Here is a 27,581-nt window from a genome sequence, read left to right as displayed (position 1 = left end):
CCCGAAAAGTCATTTTCACACTTAAACTATCGTGGCGACCCATTACACACCTAATATATAAAAAAGTGATATTATTTGCTCCCTTATATAATATGACCGATTCTTACTAGGGAGAGTGTACACACTCTCTCCCCACATCGCCACGTCGTCCACATCGCCACGTCAAAAAAAAAAATCCTTTAATTTTTAATTTTATATTTTTTTCCTTTCCCCTCCTCCCCCACCCTCCCATTCTTCTTTATCCCCTCCTCCCCCACCAATCCGCCACCACTACTGCTGCTATTACATCAACAGTGGCAGCAACCACTCCTTTCGTCCTTGCCATTCTCCACCACCAAGAATCAAAGCGCGGATCATATATTTAATCACCCACCTTCAAACCCACCACTAATATCATTTCAATCACTAGAAAATTCAAGCTATACAAATTAAATTCAAAATGCTCTCTTGCATCCAACTGCTCATATATTTAAATATTCACCCAAATAACCAATAATCTACACAAAGAGACAGAGACAAGCATTATGAAAGAGAGCTCTCGGCAGTGACGGGGGAGGACGAGCAGTCCTTGCCATTTTTTTTTCTTTGAAAATAGCTTGATGAAATTTGTTCTTTTCTTTTTTTGGCTTGTTTTCATGTACTGATGCAAAAAAAATTGAAATTGGATATTTTGTTTAGGTGCTGGCATTGGTTGTGGATTTGGGGTAGGATGGGGTTTTGGAGGTTTGCTTCTTTCTTTTTTGAACTTTCCATTTTGGGTTATGGAGGAAATGAGGGGAAGAGAGAAAAACGGGATGGGTGGGGTTGGAAGAAAGGGACGGGTGGGGGAAGGGGTGGGGAAATGAAGAAGAAAGGGACGGGTGGGGGGGTTGGGGGTGAGGGTGGGATAAAAAAATATAAATTTGGTATTAAAAAAAAAAGAAAAATGAATTAATTTTAATTAAAACGCGCTTATTTTTTAGTTATTTTTACATTTTATGCCACATCAGCTCTCAGGGAGCAAATAATATCACTTTTTCATATATTAGGTGTGTAATGGGTCGCCACGATAGTTTAAGTGTGAAAATGACTTTTCGGGTATAGTTATATAGTTTAGGGGGTTTTAATGTATTTTGCCTAATATAATACAATACGATGCATTATGAAACTATACTTAACAACCATCTACTTAACAACCATCCAAACAAAGCTGTTAAAGAGTATGAATTTGCACATACCTCTGCTGCCTCGTCTTTTCCAGCAGTAATAATTTATCCAAAGGGTGACTCCTCCCAGTGCCACCAACGGCAAAAACCACTTTAAAGGAATGAACTTTTTCCATTATTATTCAATAAAATTCAACTATGTACAGGTTCAGGTTCATGGAAGAAAGCTTTTAATAACCAGCACAAGTAAAATAAATAAAATTAAAATAAGGAGAAAGAAAGTCCCATGGACTAAATAGGGGTCCAGAGTTAGTCGGTTAGAATTATGCAAGTATTAGTAATATAGTGATTAATTAGGAGTAAATATATGTATGTGTTAGGTATCTAATTAAGTCAAGTCATTTACTACGATCAAATAATACACATATAAATATTCTTTATTTTTTCCCCCTTATTTTGATTAAACCCAAAAAGATAGTAAAAGAACCTTTTTGGGCTTCTTTTTTTTTTTTTTTTTTTTTTAATTTCTCAAAAACACCTCTTAAACCCTTCAATTGGCCTAAAACCCCAAAGAAACTTGGGATTTTTCTCATATAAAAATTTCTTCTTTTACTTCAAATTTTACATAGTTAGATTCTCTAATACGATCTTCTTCTCAGGTAATTCAAAACCCTTCTCTGTTTACTTTTCTTTTTCCTTTTTTTTTTTTTGCTATTTTCTTGCTTACATATGCCAGTTTTTACACTCTAATTCATGATTGTTATAGCAAAATGCCATTCATATACCTTTCTTGAAATTTGCATTTTTAAAAAATTGTTAACTTTAGATATAACTCAAGGCAAGAGGGGTGTTGGAAGCTACATTTGTCCATGGTTGGGTGTGGGGTGAGTGGGGTGGGGTGGGGGTGGCGTTGGGGATGGGGGGAGGGTGATTCTTGTCTTTTTGCCTAGTGGGTGTCTGAAAAATGTTGTCTTTTTTATGGTCATTGAATGGTATATGTGTTTTTGGATTTTGGGGATACTTTTTGAAATAACTCATGTTATCTTAAATGTAATTTTTTGTTGCATATTTTCATCTTTGGTTGTTTTCCTGCGACGATTGCATTTCTTTTGAGCTGAGGTTGTAGCGGAAACAGCCCGACAAAGGTAGGGGTAAGGTCTGCATACATACTAGGTATGTTGTTGTTGTATCTGGGTTGGTTGTATATGGCAATGAAATGTGATAAGGAAATGGGATGCAAATTGGGTTTTTTGGGAGATAAAAGAACATATTTATGAAAATGAGGGAGGCTGTGGTTTTTTTTTTTTGGCTTTTTCTGAGTTCTGTTTCTGCAAAAAAAAACTATGAACATTGTTTGTTGATAAACTGTTCGGTGTATTTTTGTTATCTTTGAATGTCGTCTTCTGTATACCATCTGATGCGCGAGACCATGTCCAATGTTGTTTTAAGTGTCACTTCTTTGTTGGAGGAAGCATTTTACTTTTCTTTAGAGCTTCTTAGGGTCTATCTTACCCTCATTTGATTCTTGATTTAGCTATGGCAAAGGGAAGAAAAGCTAAAATCATAGAGATCTGTACCAATAAATGCTAGTAATATCTTTTAGAAATGGCTCTGTTATTTTTCTGTTAGATGTGCTAATTTTTCCATTAAAGATATAATTTTGATACTCCTCGTCCTCTACTCTGTTAGTGTTTTTTTCTTTTTATTAAGACTCTACCTTGGTTAGTATATCACATTCTTTCCGGTAAATGAATCCTGTTAGCTTTAGGCCTCGGATAACTTCTCCCTGTCTGCTATTTTTGAGTTCATAAAAAGAGATGTTAGGAATCCACAGAGCTCAAAGGTGGTCTTACGAGGAAAACAAGTACCTCATGGTCCTGCTATTTTGCTTACAAATGCTCGATAAGAGTGAAGCTATATTTTTTTTGATGAAGTGATCAAATTTTATTAACCAAAAGGGAGAATAACACTCGTTTACAAGGAGCATACCAAAGAAGTAGAAAACTCACAAACAAATATGTTTTTCCAGAAATAGCACCCAATCTTCTATGCTAACAGGAATTTCGCGGGAGCATCAAAAAGAAATAAGGGTTAAGTGGCTACTCCTGATCTGTACAAAGTCTCTCTCTCTATACCCTCAAAGGCTCTTCTATTTCTCTCTCCAGACTGTCCACATAAGTGCTAGAGGAGCAACATCCCACACTCTATGTCTTCTCTTCCGTCTCCAAAAGATCCAACTGCTTCTTTCTCGAGAACCTTCTTCGTTGTTGTTTCTTTCTTGAAATTATTGTTCTTTTGTCTAACCTCGTTAAACATCCTCCTTTAAAGAACTTGCTTTTTGCACAAACATAATTTTGTCATGAATGTAAGCGAAGGCAAAAAGTGAAGGCAAAAGCCTATTAATGGTGATTCAACTTGCAACCTGTTTAGGTGTTTCAATCTTCCTGACATCCTGGTCTATAATAATAATAATGCCGTCAAACTTGAAATTAAGAATGTGGAAGCTGCCATTATGGGGAATGAGTTGCTGTAAGCAAATGTGCAAAAGTATTAGATTTCATGAAAGCCATTGATCAAGGTGTCTATTTTTTCGTTGGATATAATTGAGAATCCAAGTGCTAGAGAAACTCTCATCTCTCTTGAGAATGTTTGCATTGGTTGCAGCGCCAAGTCTAACACTTCCTCAAGTGCAGCCAACTGGTGAAATCTAAGGCCTTGATGTTTTCAATAAGTTCATGGCTTCTACGTAGGAGATTCTCTTGGATTTAGACTGTATCTTTAGTTAAGATTAAAAATGATCACATTCGCCGGAAGGTGCAGGTAACACACATTGAGGATAAAATGAGAGAAGGTCACTTGAGATGGCTTGGTCACGTCTTGCAGCGACCTACATATGCACCTGTCCATAGGTGTGCAACTATGACGAGCAAAGGTGTTAAGGGACGAGGTAGACCTAAAATCACATGGAAATAAATTGTCTGGAAAGACCTACAACTTCTTAGAATTAACGCAGATTTAGCTTACGATAGGGCACAATGGAAGAAAAAGATTCATATAGGTGATATCTTTTAGTTGAGAATCGGTTTTAGTCTTTTTAGTAAGTTCATTTTGAACCTATTGCTTTTCTAGGAGCATTTTGACCTAATTGATCCATATGCGAGTAAAACTACAGAAAACTTTTTAATACTATTGTCATTATTCTTTATACATATATTATTTTTTATTTTTCAAATTTGTTTTTATTTGGTTTGATGATGACATGAGTTAAAGATTAAATAGAGAGACATGGTCAGTGAGAATTCATATAACCAACCCCAACTTGTTCAGAATTGAGGCATAGTTATTATTGTTGACTGTATATATAGTCTTAATTCATTATTGATGGTTTTTTCACGCACATTTGGTTTTTCAATGTATCGGTTTAAACTTCATCTTGGTTGTTTAAGTTACGTGACAGCTTAACAAATTGATCTGATCATTATTTACAATCCATTGACCAAATGTGACATCATGTAGGACATTCTCTTAATAGTTTTTAAATTCCATTTGGAGATATATCCACCAAAGCATGGATGATGTCGACATAGAATTGGATGAACTGGAATTAGTTGCTGCTGCTGCTGGTTACCACTACTATAATAGTATAACTAGGCAGTCTTCTCGTAGTTCAACTCCTAAAGGATCTGGGTTCTTGAGCGAACTGCTCAGTGCCGACGAGGATGTGTGTCGGGAAATGTTAAGGATGGACAAACATGTTTTTCAGAAGCTATGTGACATCCTTCGACAAAGAGGCATGCTACGTGACACTGCTGGTGTTATGATAGAGGAGCAATTGGCAATTTTTTTGAACATTATTGGCCACAATGAACGCAACAGGGTAATACAAGAGCGTTATCAGCACTCTGGTGAAACAATAAGTAGGCATTTTAATAATGTATTGAGGGCAGTTAAGTCATTATCCCGCGAGTTCCTTCAACTTCCTCCAGTCAGCACTCCTCTCCAGATCCTTGAAAGTAATAGATTCTACCCGTATTTTGAGGTTAGCCTCCGGCCCCCTTCTTTCTTGTTCCATTTCATTGCAGATTGGACTTATTGACCTGACTTTTTTATTTCAGGATTGCATTGGTGTGATCGATGGCATGCGTATCCCTGCTCATGTGCCAGCCAAGGATCAATCTCGATTTCGTAATAAGAAGGGTATTTTGACACAAAATGTATTGGCAGCTTGCACATTTGATCTCCAATTTATATTTGTCTACCCTGGTTGGGAAGGCTCAGCTACAGATTCACGGGTCCTGAGAGCAGTTCTAGATGATCCTGATCAAAACTTCCCTCCAATTCCTGAAGGTTGTTCATAATTAGTAAACAGAATAGTTTGTCTTTACTTTAGTTCATTTTCTTTTCTACACATACTCAAAACAACTCGTTGATATTTATCAACAAATTGCCTGTTGCAGGGAAATATTATCTTGTTGATACAGGTTATGTAAATATGGATGGATTTATTGCTCCATTTCCAGGAATTCGGTATCATCTACCTGAATATCGGGGTGCTAATCTATTGCCTAGAAACGCAAACGAGTTATTTAACCACCGGCATGCATCACTTAGAAATGCCATTCAGAAATCTTTTGATGTGCTGAAAACAAGATTTCCAATTCTCAAACTTGCTCCTCAATATGCTTTTCACACACAGAGGGACATTGTTATAGCTGCATGTGTTATTCACAATCACATCAGGCGTGAGGACAAGAGTGATTGGTTGTTTAAAGAAATTGAAGGAAGATATGTAGAAGAGTTGCCTGATTTAGATGAGAATTCTGATCCACACTTGGCTTTTCAGATACAAGAACAGAGTGCCTCCGCGTTTAGAGATTCCATTACAGCAGCAATGTGGAATGACTTTATCAGTAAATGGGATGAGTGGTGATTCATGCTTCTTGGAGAAAAGTTTGTACCCCATATTCACAATCTACTTTTTTTTTTTTTTTTTTTTTTTTGTAATTTATGACGGGGTGTCTGGGCCAGCTTGCGGCACACCTGGACTAATTGCATTAGGTACGTGTTGCATCCCACCAGCACAGGTACCGGGGTAATCTAATTTAGAACCTTATATGTAAGATACTAGATGCTGAATGTTTGGACCTGAATAGATTATTGGATATGATATCAGTGGGAAAAGGTAGATTTGGTGCATACCATGGGAGAAGCATTCATCTTTTGCTTTGTAATAGTAAGTTGTAATAGCAAAATAGCATTGATCATTCAACTTGAGAATCATCCCCTTTTCCTTTATTGCGGCAGAATTTTGAGATGTTATTTGTTTCTGCCGTCAATTATGTATTGATGATAGTATCTTTTAACATTGTCAACCTCGATAATAGCAAAAAAGTTTTTACTTTAAAAAAGTGCTGTTTATTGGTGCTATTGGTTTGAATCAAAGTCTTTCTTGTTTCTGGCCCTTTTTGCAGTTTATGTGCAAACTTCCTGCACATTTTAGCTAACCTTTAAGCTATGTTCTTTCGGACTTCCTAAAAATGATGCCGCATCCATATCAGATCCTTCAAAAAATACACTAGTTTTGGAGGATATTTGATGGCTTTTTTGATGAGTTTTGAGCAATATGGTTTTTAAGGCATGCCTGTTTTAAGTGACTTCTAAAAGGATGCTTCATATTGGGTAAACCTCTTGCCTGTGTTTTATTGTGTGTTTTATGGAAGAAAATTTTAACTAAAATGAATACGCTTCTTTTTCCATCTTTACATAGTGATTCTGCATTTTGTAAGACCATATGGGATTTAAGATCTACCGTGATTAAACGGAAAGTAAAACTTGAAAATCATCAAGGAAAGTAAAATGAAAGAGAGAGGAAAAACAGAGAATCTGGAGGAAGAATTCAACATAGGCATAATGCTTACATGGATAACACTGTTCATGACTTCAACAATTTAGATTCTAATCAGTATTAATTCCACTACATCTTTGTCTAGATAAACTATATCCAAAACCTATAGCTCGCCATACAAAGCATTGGCCTAATTTGGGGAAAGAAAATGTGCTCTAGTAAGAGGATATTCTTTTCCAGCAATCCAAACACCAGTTTGTGACCATTGGATGTTTTCCCACTCCAGATTCTCCTCCAAAACCTTCCAAAAAAATAACATCATCGTTAGACAATCAAGGCAAAAATAGACCAAAGAAAATATGTCCACAGCACACGTTATCTACTCGTCATGCTCAGAAGTATGAGCCATTATCACGTGGTGTTGCTATTATACATATGTTGTCGGACTCCCCAAAAATGTTGCCTCACCCATGTCGGATCCTCCAAAAATGCACTACTTTTGGAGGATCCGACACGAACCCGTCGACATTTCTGAAGAGTCTAAGCAACGCTCTTAAGTGTGAGCCATTATCACATGGTGTTGCTAGGACTATACAAAAATTGTTTTGCACCCGTGTCAGATCCTCAGAAAATGCACTACTTTTGGAGGATCTGACAAGCATCTATCATCATTTTTGAGGAGTCCGAACAACATATATTATTCAGATTGCTAACATATAATAGGGGCAGAAACAAGGGATGTATACCTCAACATGTTCAAGGGGCAAAGGAATTCCAAGTGACTGCATAAGTTTCTGAGGTAGGGGCTTCTTACAACGGGAGAATCGGAACATATCTACCATCGTATTCTCACCATTCACTCCATTTTTTTCTCCATTTGCCATGTGCAAGTTGTGAGTTTGAGGCTTGTCAACATCCATTTCATTCATCTGAGATGTTGTAGCCTTTACCATCTTTTCTCCACTAAAGCAGAGCTCATACCTTCAGATTAATTAACAAGTCAGGCAGTGAAGGAAAACAAGACAGTAAAAAATGTATAGATCACATTTCGATCACTTCCTTATCGATTTTCCTTTTCCCTTTTCCTTCCTATTTTCTTTTCCCTCCAGTCGGAGAACGCATGAAGAGAAGAGCGAGGCCAGCGGTTACCTTTTAGAATGAGTTTCCAAATAAAGAACTTCTCCCTTTTTCAAGCGTGAAGATGTAAAAAGGGCCTTTTTCAAACCCTTGTCAGCAACAACACTAATACTGTATTTAAGCCTGGGGAAAGAAATGAGCAACAGTAAGTAAATAGAAGCCACGGTAAAAACCATAGGCAACAGCTCATAAGGCTAACATATCAAAAAAGAAAACCTTTCAAGGTAAATGAGCCTGTAAAGTGGGCTTTTTTTTCCTTCAAGGATATCGATCAAACCACCGGCTTTCTTTAGATAAATCACTAGAAAGTACGAAAGAAGAAAAAGTTTCTCGCAAAATATTAGCTGAAATTATTAAAAAGTTACTCCTTTTGTTATGAACAAAACCCAACAGAAAAACCACAATGAGAAGAAAAATAGTTTGAACAGCAAGCTGATCCAGAAATTATACCACATAAAGGGTCTATGCATAACTGACAAGTTTTGTATCTAAAGAAAGGGGAAAAAACATTTATTTGAAGAACAAGCTGATCCAGAGAATCATTACATACCAAGGCTCATTGCATAAGTTGAACTGAATTGTCACTTCACGTACAAATCTCTGTTGTCGTAGTGCATTCTACAAGGAGAGAGGTGACCAACAAAAAAGTTAATGGCTAAGTTAATTGGAAAATTAACATACCACAACACACGACAACAAAAATCAAAAGAGAAGGCATAGCGTTAAATCTCCTTCTCTTTTCAGTATCTTAAGCAAAGATGCCAAAAAAAAAAAAAAAGGAATCATCAGATCGCAGTGATTAACCTAAAATATACTATCATAATCTATTTTTAAGTTGCTTATTTGCAGTTCTTCATTACCATTGGATCAAGCAGAAGCTCAAAGTTCGGACAGAGCTCATTCTCTTATTCCTAAATAATAGCAGCATAATGCATCTCACAGCAATGTCGATAAGATGATAAAATGATGTATAAAGATTGAGTATTTTCTTGAATTCAATTGTGATGTACTTAGGCTGTTTACACGATGAATCACAGAAGGAATTGGATCACTCCAAGAAGGTATAGATGCTGGAAATTTTCAAGTTTCAGCATTTAAAATTTAGCTTTTCTTGAGAGGTACAGTTGCCTCATTAGTTGATACAAAATCATGTTCACACGAATAGACCAAAATCCACTATCTTTTTTTCTTTCTGTTGGACTATTTAAATGAATAGGATTGAGATGTTCGTTTAACAGTTAGTGTAAAAAAGGGTTAAGCAGTAGCCTCCAGAAATGGAAAAGAGAAACAGTCTAGATGATTTTCAGCTGATTATGCAATTTATAGAGAACAGAGAATTATCAGCCAAATGCTAAGCAACAGCATTATAAACAATTTCAGGCTACCAGTGAAGGAAAGTGAGTAAAGAATTTTGTCCTAAAACATTAACAACTGTGCAAAGCAGAAGAACTTCAAGTGAAACAATACCGAAGCTGCAGCTCTAGTGGTCATAGTGCGCTCTACTGCCACCGGAGCAAGAGTAGGCTCCAAGGTTGAGGACTGTGTTAGACAAGGTTCAAGATCGATGGTTCCACCTCCTTTCTGAAGGGCAATACAAATAATCAGAAAGGTTATACAGGAGTCAGTACAAAGGTCCCCCCCCACACACACACACACACATGTATATATATCTGCACATTCAGTCCTTATACAAACAGTTTTCATTAAGCAGCATAAATTTGTACCCTGGACAAGATTAGCTGGTAAATTTAAGTCCATCCCAGAAAGTTTATACAATCATCTAATGTAAACTAAAAGTTTGGCAAAACAAAGTGTGGTATATAAACAAAGTAGGTAAAGTTAAGGAGACGCTCTCCAACTAGAAATTTAGAAAGAGAATTCAAAGAAGAGCCTGGATTTTGCCCCACTAGCACTCATGTGGGTCCGGTGGAAAGAAAGAAAGAAATAGGAGAGCTGTCAAGTGGAATGAATGAATATGTACATTTGAGGAACAACCACTCATTCCTAGTTTCTTTTTGGTGCACCCATGAGGTTACAGTTTGTATAGAAAATTGGGTGCCGTTCGTAGAGATATTTTGATGTAGATTCTCTACTTTTTGGCATATTGCTTGTAAATGAGAGATCTTCCCATTATTGATAAAATTATTTACCTTATCAAATAAATACTTTTTTTTTTTTTTTGTTCATTACCCAGAAAGAACATAACGGAAGGAATGAAGAATGTAATCCACACCTTCACAACAGAGCACCGCTCAATACGATAGCTGCAGCCAACTGCAGCTCCCCAGGAACGTGACCGCACATTGTTTCTCAGAGTAGATATGTAGCCTTCAATAAATTCAACAACAAAACATCAGAAATGCAATGGATCGGGATGCAACAACTTAGTTGAACAGATTTATGATTTTACTCACAGAAGTCATATTATAGATTCTAAGGTTCTAAACAGCGAATAGGTATCCTTTCGCTCCCCATTAGTAAAGAAATGGTATAATGAGAGTATAACGCCTACTCGATTTGAAGGCCAAGATGTCCATAAAAGAAGAACAAACAAACAAATACACGGCCACTCCTGCAGATCATAGTTTATCCATTTTTACCATAATCAATTAATACCGTGGAAATAAGATGCACATTTCAAGGGATCAGCGAGCTGTCAACTTGCAGAAGCTTGGATTTTATATCAGTTTAACTCGTCAACATAGGGACCAGGAAAATTTAAAACGAAGTTTAGGGCAATATTGTATAAAACTCTGTGGGGGAATCTCCACGAGGGACAAACTAGTTGACACTGCGGAAAAGAATATGCATACTTCCAGGCCTTCACTACATTTAAATCTTCAGAGAGATTTAAAATCAACCATTGAGGTAAGTACCAAAGAGGAAAGAGAATACTCTGCAAGTGCAACACATAATTTAGAGATTTTCTGCTTCACTATTGTTCTTACATTTTCCTGCATAGGTGCACCTTTACGGCTATTCAATAACTAAAGTAAGCACTAGGCACAAATCATTTCTCATCAGATCATGCACTGATTCACTACATTTATATAGCACTTGACATAGGATTTAAATGAAGTACACTTCCCTTTTTTAAATTCTTGTATCTTGGCTGAGGGAGGGGGGACCAAGGAGCTTAACCAAGTCACACGCTTTTAATAAATATTATCTTGGCCTTGAGTAATCAAATTCTTTAATCGGAACCCTAGACATCAATATGAATGAAAGAAATCCTTATCATCTCAGCTACCCCAAAAGTGTAGTAGCCCATGTTTGATCTTCCCGGTGCCAAATTACACACTAAGGGTACTAATAAACAAAAGCAGCAAGAACCCAAACAGAATTGGGGCTATATGTAAAATTTAGGGCTACAAAAAAAAGGGCAGCCTGGTGCATGAACCATCCCGCGTTCACGCAGGGTCCGGGGATGGGCCGCCCTGATGCAAGCATCAATGGTTGATTCCACAACCCGAACCTATGACATACAGGTCATACAGAGACAACTTTACCGTTGCTCCAAGGTTCCCCTTAATTTAGGGCTACAGGAAATTCAAAACAACTACTAAAAGAAAATTTTAAAAAGTTATACCATTTGTAGAACAGGGTTTGTTTTCTAACAATAGTATTGTTGAAGCAAGATGTTTCACGAGACTTACAATTTTGTGGAGGTAGCACCCTGATAATAGCACATAACTCCGTAATGGTTGGCAGAAGAGGAGAAGCAGTCGTACGACAGTAACCTGTGTGCATAAGAACTGGAGAAACAAGAAAACCAGTAGTTAATAGATATCATAACCTATGTTGTCCCTGCATCACAAGGTAAAATGCATGGGGAAGTTCTCGTGAGGTACAAGGCTAAACAGTTTTCCTGAGTTTGCCCGAATGGACAAGCAGATAAGTTGATGATTATTGATATGATATGACCATATATTTTTGCCTCTTTAAGAGGAGACAAACAGAAACCAGCAGCACAATCAACAATAAGGGAAGTTCTGAACTCAAGTTTAGACCTCTTTGAGAAAATCCTGAACTCCTAAACCAACTACATTTCCTTAAACAAAAAATTGAATGAAAATAAATATCATACACCTTCCAGCTCCAACGAAGATACCATCTATTTCGAAGTTCCACGTCTCTACATGCATCCTGTAGCAGTGAATAGATCTATGGATCAAGAGATTCAGTTCCGTTCAACCCAGACAGTTTTTTTTTTTTGTGTGTGGATTAAGTTCAATCAGACAATTCCTAAAGGCCTGAGACTAAGGGGCATAGTTCTTCAATGGCCTGGAAAATCAACATCGGCAAATCCAGCTTCTCAAAGCTGAGATTCAAAGAACTGACTCTTACTCATTGAGGCATATGCATTTCCTTAATACACAAGCTGCTCCCACAATACACAAGGAGAACAAGCAAGTTGTAATTGGGAACTACAGTGAGCGAAGCTAAGTTGCTTTTCTTATTTTGCCCTTCACCTTATACATACATACGTGCAGAATGAAGCCTTATTGTTATTGAACACAAGTGACCAACCTGCAACAAGATCTGAGTCATTGGTGTATATATCTGTTCCCCATAGTTGGCCACCTCTCACCTGCAGATGACATAGTCCTCAAATGAGAATGATAACATGATCAGACAAAACCAAACTGCAACCGCAAGCGATAAGACTGGGATGACGATGTAAAATTAGCCAAAAATGTGTATCATGGATTAGTGGCAGAAATATGCATACAAAAGATGGAAGGTGCTTGTTGAACAAGTTTTATGCGCGCAGAACAATGAGGGAGAGAGAGATGCCGCTTGGTGCACTTATGTTAGAATTCAGAAGCTATCTTCTATTGCAATTCTAGTTAAATTTGGTCCATTATCACCAGTATAATGTTGCACACAGATTTTTTTTAATGTTCAGAGCTTAAGAGGATGTGTTCAGTTAAGACTATAAACTGGTCAAACCGACTTACAACTTACAAGCACTTTTTGGCTTTATCTATGTGCTTGACAAACACCAAAAGAGCTTATAAGCCAAGTGCTTGTAAGTCAAAATCAGCCAAAAGCTATAAGTTGGTCACCAACTTGTGACTTTTTCGGTTACAAGCACTTTTGCTTCAACCAAAATTTTACTATTTCATCCTAATTGTTTTTTGTAAACGTTGAAGTACCATTCCCAAAACTAAATCCCTAATTCCTCCATTCTATTTCCGCTATTAGTCCTTTCTAACATAAATAAGCATTTTTGTTACCAAACATACCATTTGCTTGTTATTAATTTCAGCAATTGATGCTTATCAACTAGTGTTAGTTGGCTTACTCCAAACGGGCTCTAAATAATATTGTATGTGCTGCATTAACACATGCCTAAATTTATTGAAGCAATTAAGAACATTATTATAGAATAATATATAGGATATCTTAGGATATATATATATATATATATATATATATATATATATATTTAATTACTTACCTTATTAGGTTAGACTCCTATATAAGGAGCCCCACCTTTTTTTGAGTAACCATGTTGTCCGAGACTGCATTCAGATGGTAGAGGCTCTGATACCATTGTCAAGAGGCTCTGGTACCATCTTGGGGTTGTTTATTAATGAACGACTTTATACCATTATCAAAAGAGAGAGAGAGACAAACATATGCATGAATAATTCTTCACATATTATGCAAAAACTACCTAAGCAAACTCATGGTATTCCTCCTTCCATAAAAACAATTATCAATCCTAGATACACTGAAGGAGGTCAAATTGCATGAATAAAGGTTTCTATTCTTATACAACAAGTGGAAACAAGGGAAGTAGAAGTGCGTAGTTAAACATAAAATTAAACCAAAACTACAATTGCTGAGAGAAAAACAAAACTTCCTCTAGATAAAGGCACTGCATGGACAGAAACCTCAACCAACAAGTTCCACCAAGGAACAATTACTTTCCTAATGCAGATCCACAGATCCAAGCAACACATTTGATTCAACAAGTAAAAGGATATCCTCTGAAATCTAACTAATAAGAAAAACTTGCAATTAAGAAATCAGAACCTTGTACAATAGTATGTGCTTTACATCTTATCCGTAAATCTATTTATCATAAGTATTTAGAGACACCTATCATCCAACCCCTTTCTTTTTCAACAACAACAACATACCCAGTGTCATCGCACAAGTGGAGGGGTCTGGGGAGGGTAGGATGTATGCGGACCTTACAACAACCAACCCCTTTCTTGTTCAATGATCAGAAAGGTAAAACCTTAAACAGAGTATCGAAAGAGCTATTATTTAAATTAATAAGTCATTATCTTCGAAAGGACACAAATAGAAGAAAATGAATAATCATACCTGCCGATTTGTAGCTGATACGTGTTCAGCTGGAATCCTAATTTCTAGAGTAGGATCAATTGGAGAGCTATCAGCTGCTTTATCAGTTTGGGATGATTCATATTCCTTCCATAACTTAATCAACTCTTGCATGCACTCACCAACTCTATAATTGACAGCAGACACATCATGCTTAACTGCAAAGAAAAGGAAACATTTCTTCATATATGATGCATGAATACTAAGTTACAACAATGTTTGCATCCCATTTAGTCAGCTAATCTATGAAAAACCTATGTTCTGTAATTGTACTATAATTGGTCAACTTCTTGTACAAAAGCAGCAGCAAGCATACTGGGATGAAACAGTTGGAAAAACGTCCTAACCTACTGATGAATGATGACTAACATTTCAATACAAACAACAACAGCAACATACCCAGTGAAATCCCACAAAGTGGGGTCTGGGGACTAACCTACTGATGAATGATGACTAAATTTCAATACAAAAAACAACAACATACCCAGTGAAATCCCATAAAGTGGGGTCTGGGAAGGGTAGAATATACGCAGACCTTACCCCTATCTTGGGAGGTAGAGAGGCTGCTTCCTGTAGACCCTCGGCACAAGAATAGGCAATTCAAAGCGGTATAAAGAATCATGGGAAAATACCATAAAAGCATGATAAAGATGTATGAAAGGAAGGGGTCGTAACTACCGCAAATTAATACAATAATCAAAGTATAAGAAACAACAAAAGTATCAGAAATCAAATGGCAAGAAACTACAAGAATTATAGCACGCCTACTAGTATGACAACGCTCAACTAAGGTAATGCTCAACCTTCTACCCTATTCTACCCTATTTTGTGTCCTCCATAATCTCCTACCTAAGGTCATTTCCTCAGTAAGTCGGACCTGCGTCGTGTCCTCCCTAATCACCTCACGCCGATACTTTTTCGGCCTACCTCTACCTCTCCTAACACCGTCCATAGCCAGAAAATAAATAATATGATCTGTAGATATGCCGATCTGACTTTAATGGATGGGAAAAATTTGCATATGTTACAAATGTCAAATCCGCAACTTCAGCATTCGATGTACTATGGGTCACACGAGGAAATAGCAGATGTTACTAGAATTAAAAGAATTTAAATGTAGCAATTGTCCAAAAAAAAAAAAAAAAAAGAGATTACATGCGAATCTGTGCTATTATTTGACAGCTAATAGAATATGTGTTACAAGTTGCGCACAAATGTCCAACCACAGCTGTAAGTTATAAGTTGGTTTTTGAACGCAGTGTGGCTGATTATCCAAATCTTTGAATTAACTATCCAGTTCCCTAGTGTTGATGTGAAATGAAATAATTATCACTCTATATTATTTATTTATTTTTAAAAAAAAAATCCTGGAAACTACAAAAGAAAATCTACAGTAATGCGTGGATATCGCTTGTTCAATTCAAAATAGAAATCTTTCATGTTTAAAATAGTCAAACATATTTTTAAAAAATGGAACTAGGGACTAACTCAACCACGAAGGCTCGCTCATGATATGATACCATGTAAAGGAAATGAACCTCGAGCCTAACTCGATCGCAAAATCCAGCTCATGAGGTGGCCCGAGGACATATACCCACACGATAGTTCATTCCCTCAAACAATGTGTGACATTATAACAAGATTATACAAATGTAGATAACAAATTGAGCTTAAGTAACTATGCTGACCTCTTTTTACTGTGTGAGGTTAAGCTAATATTCTAGATTAAATTTTTTTCTTGATCAGCACTTAAGAATTCGGAGACATTTTCCCTAAAAACACAACAGAAATATGGGAAACAAAATACAATAGCACATTTTCTCTTGATTATGACGGACTTAACCTTTTCAATTTACTAATTTTCATGGATCTTTTTGGAGTATTTATGGCCTCCTCAATTTAGATTAGATTCGCCACAGGATTGGGAAGAATTTGTAAATTTGTAATTAAATATTAGTGCATCAGATTAAGAATACAGACAGAGGACTCTATAATTATGGCAGACTAGAAAGGAGGTTAATACAACTCACATTTCTATTGAAAAGGCAAAAACACAAGATGGGAAAGTCATATTCCCAGAGAAAGAGATAATCATACCATGACTCGTTAGAAATCTCCCCCACTCCTTTTGGTGGATTTTTTTGGTTAACTTCGGGGCAGGATTTCGTGTATAACGATTTTTTAGTTCCTAGCTTAATCATAGATTGAACATATGGATTGTTTTCAAAATGCTCTAGTAAATTACGAGTACAAACGAACCAAAGATATTTTTGTCAAAGTCATTCTATTTCCTCTCTAATCTAGTTTTTCAACTTGGTCACAAACTAATGATTGTTTTTTTATAGCCATGGTGTCCGGGCCAACTTGCACGCACCTCGACTAGTTCCACAAGATCAAACTACTGATTGTTTTGGCCACTACAAACAGAAATTGATCACTGCATCACTATCTTAATGCAACAGAAAACTTTATAACTGCGGAGGCAGTTATAAAGGTTATATGAATTCAAACAAATAGCAAGAAGTTTGCAGTTCACGGTCAAAAGTAATACGAAATTTTAGATAGTTAAGACTATATAGAGTATCTGGAAATATCATGCAGACAAGTTCCAGCAATCAATGGTGTAAATCCAAAGGGAAGAAAACTACATGCCACACACGAGATGCAGAAAGAAAAGAATGAACCAGGACATCTACAGAGTTCCTTTCTCTGCATACTGGAAAAGTAATGACCAACAAGTCATTCAAAACAATTCAAGTATAACACTTCTATGGAATGAGATTCATGTAACTATAGACAGACGCGAAAAGCAGTTACGATGAAAAGCGGAACAAAAAAGCAGGAAAATGTGAGCCTATGATTTTGCATATAGGCATATCTGGCAACCTAAGGAAGAAAGAGCTATTAAATTTTGAAGAATGCCGGCCAGAAGAGCATCAATAACATGGAAACTTTCTCAACCAATAAAAGATGGGATCAAGGTTCTCTTATTTGTTAACTTAGCAACTTTTCAGAATCAAACAAATCTGCAAGCATGAATGACAAGGACAACTCCCTCCTGGATGATACCAATTTGAGACAACTCCAAGATAAGTACTCTAACAGCTTACCTTGAGATCTGCACAGAAAAACAGAAGAAAAGTTACATTACACAACAATAAAAGAGAGATTTATGTTCAGATATATCTAAGTGGAAAAATGAATCAAATTACCAGGCTAAATAATGTATAGGAAAGTTTTCAACACGTTAGTAATTCGAAGTTGTTAGACGAGAAAATGAGTAATTTGTAGTTGCTAGAAAAGAAAATGAACTAAACACATTCCATATATTACTCTTTAACAATTGAGTCTATGATAACCTGGTTGAATTGCTTAACAGGAGGAACTTTCAAGACAGGGAAATGGGAGAATTACAAAATACAATTGAATTTCTTCATAAATGAAGACTATTAATCTTTTATTTTTTTGATAACCGATAAATCTATTTATTATGCTTTGAAAGTCGGTGGATAATAAGTCGCCCCTATCCTTTTCCACTTAAATACCACACCCAGTTCCCCAATAGGATTCGAATGGGAATTTGATGAAGATGTAGATTATTAAAAACAAAAAAGAAAAGAAGAAAAACAATGACCTGTAGGTGGCATAAGGCCTTCTCTTATAGGTGGAAGCTACATGAATGTGTTCCAAGACAGTAAAGGCTCTGATACCTTGTGAAAATTAAATTAAACATTTTATTGATCTAGTTGTTTAACAATGTACAAGAGGAACTCGTATATAAGAGTCTAAGATTATGCACAATATGACAGGTAAGAATTCTCTATGCTTATAAGGTAAGTTAATATTCTATAATTTAATACAGAATATCATAAGGTATCCTATAGAAATTTATTCAAGCCTTTATGCAATTTAGTTATTTCATCAAGACATTACGTAAGGACCCAGACAGCTAAGCTCCTCTGACATACAACTAAGTTCTGGAATAGCTACAAACTTTAGGATTGTAGTAGCATGTGGTCAACGATATCCATTCAGAGTTGCGATAGTCATTATGTCTGTTGGTGGTTAGCGAAGAGCTGTCATGACTCATCACGGTGGGTGAAACATCAGATAGTGTCAAGTCCATCACCAGCATGAGCCAAGGCATGGCCCTTCATTTTCATGAGTGTGTGACCTAAAACGAGGATCGCGGTTGGCCATGGGACTGCCTCTTGGCCGCGACATTCTCTTACGCTGCTGAACTCCATAATTAAAAGCTTCTTTTTCCCTTTCTCCACCTCCTTCAGTATCCAAATCTCCCTCCTCTGAATCTTTATCATGAGACCTGACACGTTTCTCGGGCCTCTCTCCTTCCAAATCAGTATCTCTTTCCTTTCTCCTCTCACTTCCATCTCTGTCAGTATTTTTCCAGCTATCATCATCTTTCTGCTGTTTCTTCTGCTCCACTGTTGAATTTTCCAGCTCACTTGTTTTCCCAGGAACATCGACCATTTCTACTTCCCTCTTCACATGGTCCTTTTCCCAGTCCTTTGGTCTGTCCTTATCCTTCAAAAGATCATTTCTTTCCTTTTCCCTTTCCTCTTTAAGCAACTCCTTGTTATCAAAAGTGCTATTCCCTAACTGTAAATTGTTCCGACAATCATTTCTTTCTTTATCTCTCTCTCCCCATTCCCGGTGCTTCCCTTCTTTCCTTTTTCTATCTTTATCTTTGTATTTATCATCCCCTTTCGAATCCATCTTATTTTCAGCAATGGCTTCACGCACTTTAGAAAAATCCCTGTTCTCAGAATTTGGGTTTTCTTTTCCTAGCTCGGCCGCACCATGGGTTCTTGACGCATTCCATGGATCTACAATTCTCCCCCTGTTTTGTTCTTTAGAATCTTTCCAACTCACCGCATTGAACCTGTCTTTATCTGCCTTCATATCTCCCTTATATTCAGGATAAGTATCCCTATCATGTTTAATGTTCTTGCCATCATCAGCTCGGTTCTCAAATCTATCATCCTTGTCAGCTTTAGCCCCTTGGTACAACTCCCTTAATTCAATTTTTGCATCACGATTCTCAACTTTGACCTCCTTGTTATTTTCCTTCGGCTCCACCAACCTATTTTCTGAAGCAACAGAATGATCAGGATGTGAAACAACTGGACATGATGACACACGGTACATCGGTAGCACAGGAGATCTTCTATCTGCATCTCGTGATGATTCGGTCCGTTGAATCTTCGGCATCCGAGCATTCTGGCCCACGTCAAAGGAGGCATGATATTCAGAAGTTCCCGAGCTCATCACCTTGGGAAATGCACCCGAGTCATCATGTGAGTACTTTGGAGCAGAAGAGTAACTATGGCTACTAGCGCCACCATTTCCACCATCCTCATGTGGTCTTTTATTAGGAGTACCACTCATCTTATGGCTTTTTCAGCATAAAAGTTAAGGAACCTCACGAACCACAATCTGCAAAACATTAAAAACCTATGAATATCATCAACTTAAAATAACATTGTGCTGAGAAAATAACAACGAAAACCACCTATAGGTAACAAAGTAACAAACTTTTCACCAAATTCATAAACAGCTTAACAAATGCAAAGACACTATAAGTACATTCACATGCTAGTGAAGATCTGCAAGCTGCAGACTCTCAAATCCAGCTTCATGACTTATAAAGGAGCTGTTATGCCATGAGAAATATTCACATTAACTAATCAACCAACTATGCCTCGCTCCCAAATTAGTTGGGTTTCCAATTTCACTCTAATACTAAAAAAAAAATTGTCTTTTCAAGCAAATTTGAGGTTCTCTATATCTAAAAAGAATTAACATTGAAAAGCTTAACCACACACAACAATTGCCAATTCCAAAGTACCAAAGAAAGTTTTTCAGAACAAAAGATACAACAACAACATCATACCCAGTGTAGCCCACAAGTGGAGCCTGGGCAAGGTAGGATAGACCTTACCCCTACCTTTGCGGGGTAAAGAGGTTGTTTCCGATAGACTCTCGGCTTTCATAACAAAAGATGTGCTACAAAAGTCCATTTCATAACATTCACAATCAGAAAGAACCCAGATTTTATAAATAAATTTAAACCAAAAAAAAGGTTATAGCTTTGAATCTACTTACACACAACCAGATGAGCAAACACCAAGAAAATCAACTATGGCTCACACCCAAATTAGTTGTGTTTTCCAATTTCATTCTAATAATGAAAAAAGATTGTGCATTCAAAGCAAAATTAAATTTCTCTATATCTCAAAAGAATTAACATTGAAAAGCAGCAGTTACCAACTCCATTTCATAAACATAACATTCGCCAAAAAAAAAAAAAAGAACAAACACACAGAGATAAGCAAAAAGATTAAAGCTTTGAATCTAATTACGTGTACCAAGAACTGCAAAATCAAGAATATCCCAAATAAGCAAAAAAATTTAAAGCTTTGAATCTAAATTACATATACCCATAACAGCAAAAATCAAGAAAATTCCAAAAATAGAACAAAGTTACGAACTTTCGGTTACCTTGTAAGAGAAAGATGACCAAAAATGCCAGCAAAAACACAACTTTAGTAGCAAAAGAAAGGAGAAACAATTCTTTGTCCATTTCATACCCATAACATTCGAAAAAAAAAAAAACAGATAAAGCAAAAAGTTTAAAGCTTTGAATAACAGCAAAAATCAAGAAAATCCCAAATAAGCAAAAAGTTTAAAGCTTTGAATCTAATTACATCTACCAAGAACAGCAAAACTCAAGAAAATCCCACATGAGCAAAAAATTTAAAACTTTGAATCTAAATTACATATACCCAAAACAGCAAAAATCAAGAAAATCCAAAAAAAAAAAAAAAGTTATGAACTTTCGGTTACCTTTGCAAGAGAAAGATTAAACAATTCTTTAGCATTTTAAATCAGAGAAAGAACGAGGATTAGCAAAAAAAAAATTAAGCTTTGAATCTAATCACATATATCAAGAACAGAAAAACTCAAGAAAATCCCAGATAAGCAAGAAAATTAAAGTTTGGAATCTAAATTACATATACCCAAATCAGCAAAAATCAAGAAAATTCCAAAAAAAAAATGTTATGAACTTTCGGTTACCTTAGCAAGAAAGATGACCTAAAATGCCAGCAAAAACACAACTTTAGTAGCAAAACAAAAGAGAAAAAATTCAATTTTGTTTTGTTAGTTTTCTCTCTTTATGACACAGAATACATGCTTGATTTAGAACACAAAGTTCTCGAGGTGTAATAGGAAAAATCAGTCAGCAAAAACGTCTTTTGTACTTTATGTGTTTTGTTAGATTTTGGCCAAAAACATCCCTCAATTGTAACTACAACTTAATTTACATCCTTAAATTGTTATAATGAGCAAAACTTATCCTTTTAGTTCTCAAAATTAACAAGTTTAATCCTTCTGTTACTCAAAGTTACACGATTAAAGTAAGAGAAAAGGATCAAAAATGTCCCTCTACTCTGAGAAAAAGGTTAAAAATATCCTTCGTTAGAAATTTAGGTCAAAAATATCCCTCCCGTCATTAAAATTTTCAAATATTCCCCTGTCTTAACGAAAAATCCCAAACTAACCCGATTCGTAAATTTTATCATTCTCTTAAAACCTAATTCAACTAAATAGAAAATACATATGCAACCAACTTGTTCCCTAATCGTATATCTGGAGCCACTAGACACAAGGACTGGTAACCTATGGGAGTGGGTAACCCGTAGGAGTTTTTTAAAGTTCTCGAGGTGTAATGATAAAGTTGTCAGCAAAAACGTGTTTTGTTTGTGTTTTGTTAGATTTTATTGGTTAAGGAAATGATTTTATTTATATTTATATTAACTAATAAGATGTTTGGATTGATTTTTTTTTAAAAAGCTTATAAGCTACAATAAAACCTAAAAGTCATAAGTTCGGAATATCCAACTCTTGACTTTAAGCTTACTTTTGTACAATTTTTTTTATCTAAAAGATTTTTTTATTTTCTCAAACACCACATAAAAAATTTAAAAAAAAAAAAACAAACACTTAACATAATCCAATCAAGACACCATCTAGCAGCTATTACAAGAGCGTTGATATTTAATAATACTATGTCACTAAGTGCCATCCGTTAATTGTACCTACAACTTAATTTACAACCTTAGGGGTTGTTTGGTGCACCATGTAAGGTGGGATATACTATCACTAATTTTGGAATTAATTTTGTATCATATTTGGTAGAAGGTCCTAATTTAATGGTGGGATATCCCACCTTATCCCATTAACCTTGGGATTATTTTATCCCATCTCTCAGATGGAATAAATTAGTCTCAGGATTATAATCTAATCCTGCGTGCCAAACGACCCCTTAAAATATTACGGTTACCAAAACATATCCTTTTAAGTTCTCAATTAACAAGTTTAATCCTTTAATTGCTTAAAAGTTACAAGATTACAGTAATCCACATGAATTGCATGTGAATATCTTGTTGGGTTTTTAACTGTGACTAACAGAGACACGAAACTTATTAATTGTAACAAGGGAAAAAGTGTAAATATACCCCTTAACTTTGTGATTTATGAGAGTCATTAACAAGCGGTGCATATATGCATCTACTGTTATACGGGTGCAAATATACTTTTTTCGCTAATGGAAATTTTTTATTAAAATATAAGTCATTGTAAGGGTTTATTTGCACCTTTCACAAAGTTTACGGTATATTTGCACGTTCTCATACATCAATTATTTTTGCCCCCTTTAATTTAATGATTAATTTGGATTTATTTTTTATATGACCAAATTTCATTAAGCATTCATCTTCTCATTAAATCCACCATAAATGCCCGTGAATTATTTTATGCATATGCAAAGAATAAATTGTATTTGATCATTTACGATTATTGGAAATAAGTAAGGAATCTAGAGTTTTCTATAAACTTTTTAAAAAATTTAATTTAAACCAATGACACAACATGGAAAAATTAAAGGAAATGAAGAAGATGGTAATGATGAGAAGCCGGATCCATAAGTATAGACAAATGCTAAATATATGCTTCTTTCTAAATGTAATTCCTCCATTTTGAGATTGAAGGTTACTGAACTAACTCGACGAGATAGCCTAGTCATTTGAAGAAAGTAAACCCCTAAGCACTTAATTTATACTTCAAATTTATATGGCTCACATTTCTTTTTAGTTAGCCTCATAAAAAATAATATGTTTATATATTTAGAGGCACGTGGGAATTGTATGTTAATTGGATGAGGAGATAGAAAGAGAAGTGTCTGTAAGTTGTGTTCATAAACTAAAAAGCAGAAATGTAGAAACATTAGTTAAACAAATAAAAAATTATTCCAAGCCCACGAGTTTCTTGTCTGTTCTTAATTAATTTAATATCCTCATTGTTGCCCGAGATAGAACGAAAAATTACTCTATAATAGCGGCACTTCAAACTATAGAACTTCGGTGAGCTTAAATGACGGAACAAATCATACTTGACACTTATGTTATTTTTTTGAGAAACAATGCGGGGGGGGGGGGAATTTCATATTTATCGTGCGTGAAAAAATAAGGTCAAGCCTCTGAATTTATAAACAATAAAAGAGTGAGATGAACACGTGCAATTCCATGGGCGGATCCATGTTCATCTACGGGGCGTCAGGCGACACCACTTCGTTGAAAAATTATATTAAATACACATATAAATAATTTTAGAAACATACATATTCTATTAGATGAGACCGCTTAACAGTATGAAATACCTGGCCTGATGGTTACGAACACTGATTTCAAGGTTCAAAGTGTTGGTGCGCATTTTGCACAATTTTTTAAAGATTTTTAAAATGGATTGAGTCTGAAACACACATTTTTTTTTTAAAATACAACTTTATAAGCTTTTTTAAAATGAATTGAGCCTGTGAGGATTTATCCTTATCCACTCAAGTTTAAAATGGATTAAATCAGTATAACAATGGTTATTTTATCGTAATCAATGTTATCATAATCAACTCAAACCCGACATCTTGGATAATATTACCCTCCCTTTTCACAAAAAAAAAAAAAAAAAAAAACAAGAAGTTCCTCCTTTTTTACTGGTGTTGCTCACTATTAACTTGGTATGTTAATATTTAGAATTTAATATTTGTTGAAATTCTATTACTTTTTTACATAAATATACCCATGTTTAGTATAAAAATAACGGATACAATTGAACCTGTGGCACTAAGGCTACATCCACTATTGATCATAGTGATACGTTGATCACTGATTTAAATGTCGCTACCGTTTGTCCAAAATCTTGTATAAGCCACTGAACCATATATGGAGAATTGCAATGTGAGAGTTTGCTTTATCTAGACACAAGAATTTGAACTGATGAGGCTGAAAAAGATATTCTTAACAAGACAAGTAAAAATTATTCTTAACAAAGACAAGCAGAGTTAAATACAAATTATATGTTTCGTTTAGTTATGAAAAAAAAAAAAAAAGGGATGGACAGATAATGTATGCAACTCAAGCAAATCCATTGGAACTGGAAGTACTAATTACGCCTTGCTTGTCTCCTATGCTTTATATAAAATTTACTGTAGCTCTCTATATTGTACTACTTGTTGGTTTCAATGTAATTTCGATTATGTTTATAATAGTATAAATGTATAAGAGATAATAGTCAAAATATACAGCGTTTTAAAAATGTCATTCTGTAGAACCTTTGCTTTGGTCTATTACCCACTTGGACAATTTTTTTGATATTAAAATCGCTTTTTCTTGATGTGGCGATCAAATATAGTATTCTCAATTATTCAGTCTTTGTCGCACGGCGCTGCATCTTTTAATTTCCTCATTTTTTATTAATTTCCCCCCTTCCTCCATCCATTTACTCTTCTTAAAAAAAAAAAAAAAAAAAAATCTCTCAATTTTCCACACTCCATTTTCAGTATGAGGATCCAAAAACCCATACCCAATTCTTCTTCATCTTCATCAAGTAGTTTGGTAGGCCTTCTTCCCAAATGTGAAAGAAAGCTTCCTAATACCAAGTAGAACAAAGTTCATCCATTAATTTGATCAAACAATTAAGAATTTAAAGAAACCCACTTGGTGTTCTTCATAGTTTTCTCCAAATTCCTAACAATGGAGTTTAATTTTCTCCCAAATCAACTCAAAGAATTAGTGCTTAGCTTAAACAACTCCAACAAGCAACAAGTAGTAACTCCCGAACAAGCAACTTTCAATCGTATTTTCTTTAATGATTAGATTTTCAACCTTTTTTTTTTTTTTCGGATCTTCGGTTTTTTTTTTGATTTTTTTTTGAATTTGATTTGGAAAAAAATTCAAATGTGAAAGGAAGCTTCCTAACACCAAGTAGAACAAATTTCATCCATTAATTTGATCAAACAATCAAAATACATAAAGTTAAAGGTTCGAACCCCCGCTCAAGCATAAAATAAAAAAAAAATTTTAAAGCGAGATTTGGGAGTATGCGGATCGGCATACAATCTTTAAGGAAAAGCTAAAGTTATGGGATCGCATAACTAAAAATCCCCATATAAAGGCGAGAATTTTTCCCTAAGACATAGTTTAGTTATGCCTTGTAGGCGAATTTTAGTTAAGGCATAACAAAATTATGCCCCATAAGGCAAGAACTTTTCTTTTTAATGCATAGACTTTGCCTTATAAGGCAAAGTTTAAGTTATGCCTTAAGAAAACTTTCGCATTATGGGCATACTTTTAGTTATGTCTTTAAGATACTTTTAGTTAAGGCATAACTAAAAGTTTACCTTGAAAAAAAGTATATATATATATATATATATATATATATATATAAGGCGAAAGTCTGCTCCTTCCGCAGACTTTTACGAACACAACTAAAAGTACGCCCCTCCGACGTACTTTTAAACACAACTAAAAGTCCGCCCCCTAGCGGACTTTTACTTAAACACAAAAAGTCTTTCCCCTAGTGCAGACTTTTAGTTAAACACAACTAAAATCTCTTATGCGTACTTTCCCTGAAGCATATATATATATATATTTTTAACTTTCAAGGGAAACTTAGTAATGCCTTAGCTAAAGTGTGTATAAAACATAACTAAAAGTATGCCCCATAAGGCGTAAGTTTTCCTTAAGGTATAACAAAAGTTTGCCTTATAAGGCAAAATTTAATGGGCAAACTTTTATGCGGACCGACATAACTTTGTGAAAGAATTATCAAAGTTATCTTTGGACCCTAAGATACTTATGTAAGTCCGCCCCATAAGGCATAATATGGTAAACAAGATAACTTCTAGACCTTTTCATGTGTATCGTTGGGGGGCATAGCGAAATTTAACTCGCCTTGCGAATTTTTTTCAAATTTTTTACCGCGTGTGGGTTCGAACTGAACCATACGGGTTTTAGCCGAAGGGCAAAAATTTAAAGATTTCAAATATGAGGGGCAAAATTTAAAGACCACCCAAGAAGTGGTCTGCCTTTAAAGAAAAACCCACTGGTGTTCTTTAGCTTTTCTCAATTCCTTAACAACGGAGTTTAGTTTTCTCCTAAATCAAAGAATTAGTGCTTAAACAACTCCAACCAAGCAACAAGTAGCAACTCCAAACAAGCAACTTTCAATCGAGTATTTTCTTTAACAAGATTAGATTTTCAACCTTTTTTTTTTTTCTATTTTCGTTTTTTTTTCTTGATTTTTTTTTTTTTGTGAATTTGATTTGGGAAAACGGTGATTATAAGAATAATCACTATCCTAGCTCTAAATTTATAATGGGTATTATTTTGACCAAAAAAATGGAGATGCAAGTGTTAAATAGGGTGAAGAAGAAGATGAAGTAGCCTAAAAATGGAGAATTTAAATTTATCTATGTGGCATCTATGTGGCAGATCCGGTTGGCATTTTAAAACACATCGGATGCTTTTTTAAAAGCTATAACGCGCCACCGAGCGGGTGTAGTCACGCTCTTTTGTCCACATCGCCAAAAAGGGGCATTTTAATGCGAAAAAAAATTATCCGAGGGGTAATAGGTCCAACGCAAAGGTTAGGTGTGTAGTTGGCATTTTGGTCAAACGTTGGGGGGTATTTTGACTATTATCTCAATGTATAATAATGTAGCAGGACCACCACTTTCG

The 27,581-nt window shown here is 35.4% G+C and overlaps 2 protein-coding genes across 2 annotated transcripts; one reads left to right on the top strand and one right to left on the bottom strand.

The window, feature by feature from the left end:
* The first annotated feature begins 1,643 nt into the window (after positions 1–1,643).
* Positions 1,644–6,440, top strand: LOC132067989 (uncharacterized). Its single transcript, XM_059461437.1, has 4 exons — positions 1,644–1,804; positions 4,662–5,184; positions 5,261–5,492; positions 5,603–6,440. Exons 2-4 carry the CDS (start codon positions 4,714–4,716, stop codon positions 6,073–6,075), a joined length of 1,176 nt encoding a protein of 391 aa, XP_059317420.1. The 5' UTR covers positions 1,644–1,804; positions 4,662–4,713; the 3' UTR covers positions 6,076–6,440.
* Positions 6,441–7,029: 589 nt separating this feature from the next.
* On the bottom strand, positions 7,030–21,072 carry LOC132067997 (uncharacterized). Its single transcript, XM_059461449.1, has 12 exons — positions 21,010–21,072; positions 18,638–19,944; positions 17,598–17,605; positions 14,470–14,645; positions 12,658–12,718; positions 11,784–11,882; positions 10,361–10,455; positions 9,595–9,708; positions 8,678–8,745; positions 8,140–8,250; positions 7,737–7,971; positions 7,030–7,291 (listed from the first exon to the last, which is right to left on the bottom strand). Exons 2-12 carry the CDS (start codon positions 19,894–19,896, stop codon positions 7,181–7,183), a joined length of 2,337 nt encoding a protein of 778 aa, XP_059317432.1. The 5' UTR covers positions 19,897–19,944; positions 21,010–21,072; the 3' UTR covers positions 7,030–7,180.
* Positions 21,073–27,581: the final 6,509 nt, after the last annotated feature.

The sequence above is a fragment of the Lycium ferocissimum genome, chromosome 8 (assembly GCF_029784015.1).
Source record: "Lycium ferocissimum isolate CSIRO_LF1 chromosome 8, AGI_CSIRO_Lferr_CH_V1, whole genome shotgun sequence".
Lineage (NCBI taxonomy): Eukaryota > Viridiplantae > Streptophyta > Magnoliopsida > Solanales > Solanaceae > Lycium > Lycium ferocissimum.
The sequence above is the reverse complement of the archived record's forward strand: the minus strand, read 5'-3'. Positions and strand labels throughout refer to the sequence as shown.

Coding starts and splice junctions, on each gene's coding strand:
- LOC132067989 (XM_059461437.1), top strand. CDS start 4,714: ATGGATGATGTCGACATAGAATTGGATGAACTGGAATTAGTTGCTGCT. Junction 5,185..5,260: donor GATTCTACCCGTATTTTGAG/GTTAGCCTCCGG, acceptor TTTTTATTTCAG/GATTGCATTGGTGTGATCGA. Junction 5,493..5,602: donor CTTCCCTCCAATTCCTGAAG/GTTGTTCATAAT, acceptor TGCCTGTTGCAG/GGAAATATTATCTTGTTGAT.
- LOC132067997 (XM_059461449.1), bottom strand. CDS start 19,896: ATGAGTGGTACTCCTAATAAAAGACCACATGAGGATGGTGGAAATGGT. Junction 11,883..12,657: donor TGACTCAGATCTTGTTGCAG/GTTGGTCACTTG, acceptor TTGTTTCTCCAG/TTCTTATGCACACAGGTTAC. Junction 8,251..8,677: donor AACTTATGCAATGAGCCTTG/GTATGTAATGAT, acceptor TTCTTTCCCCAG/GCTTAAATACAGTATTAGTG.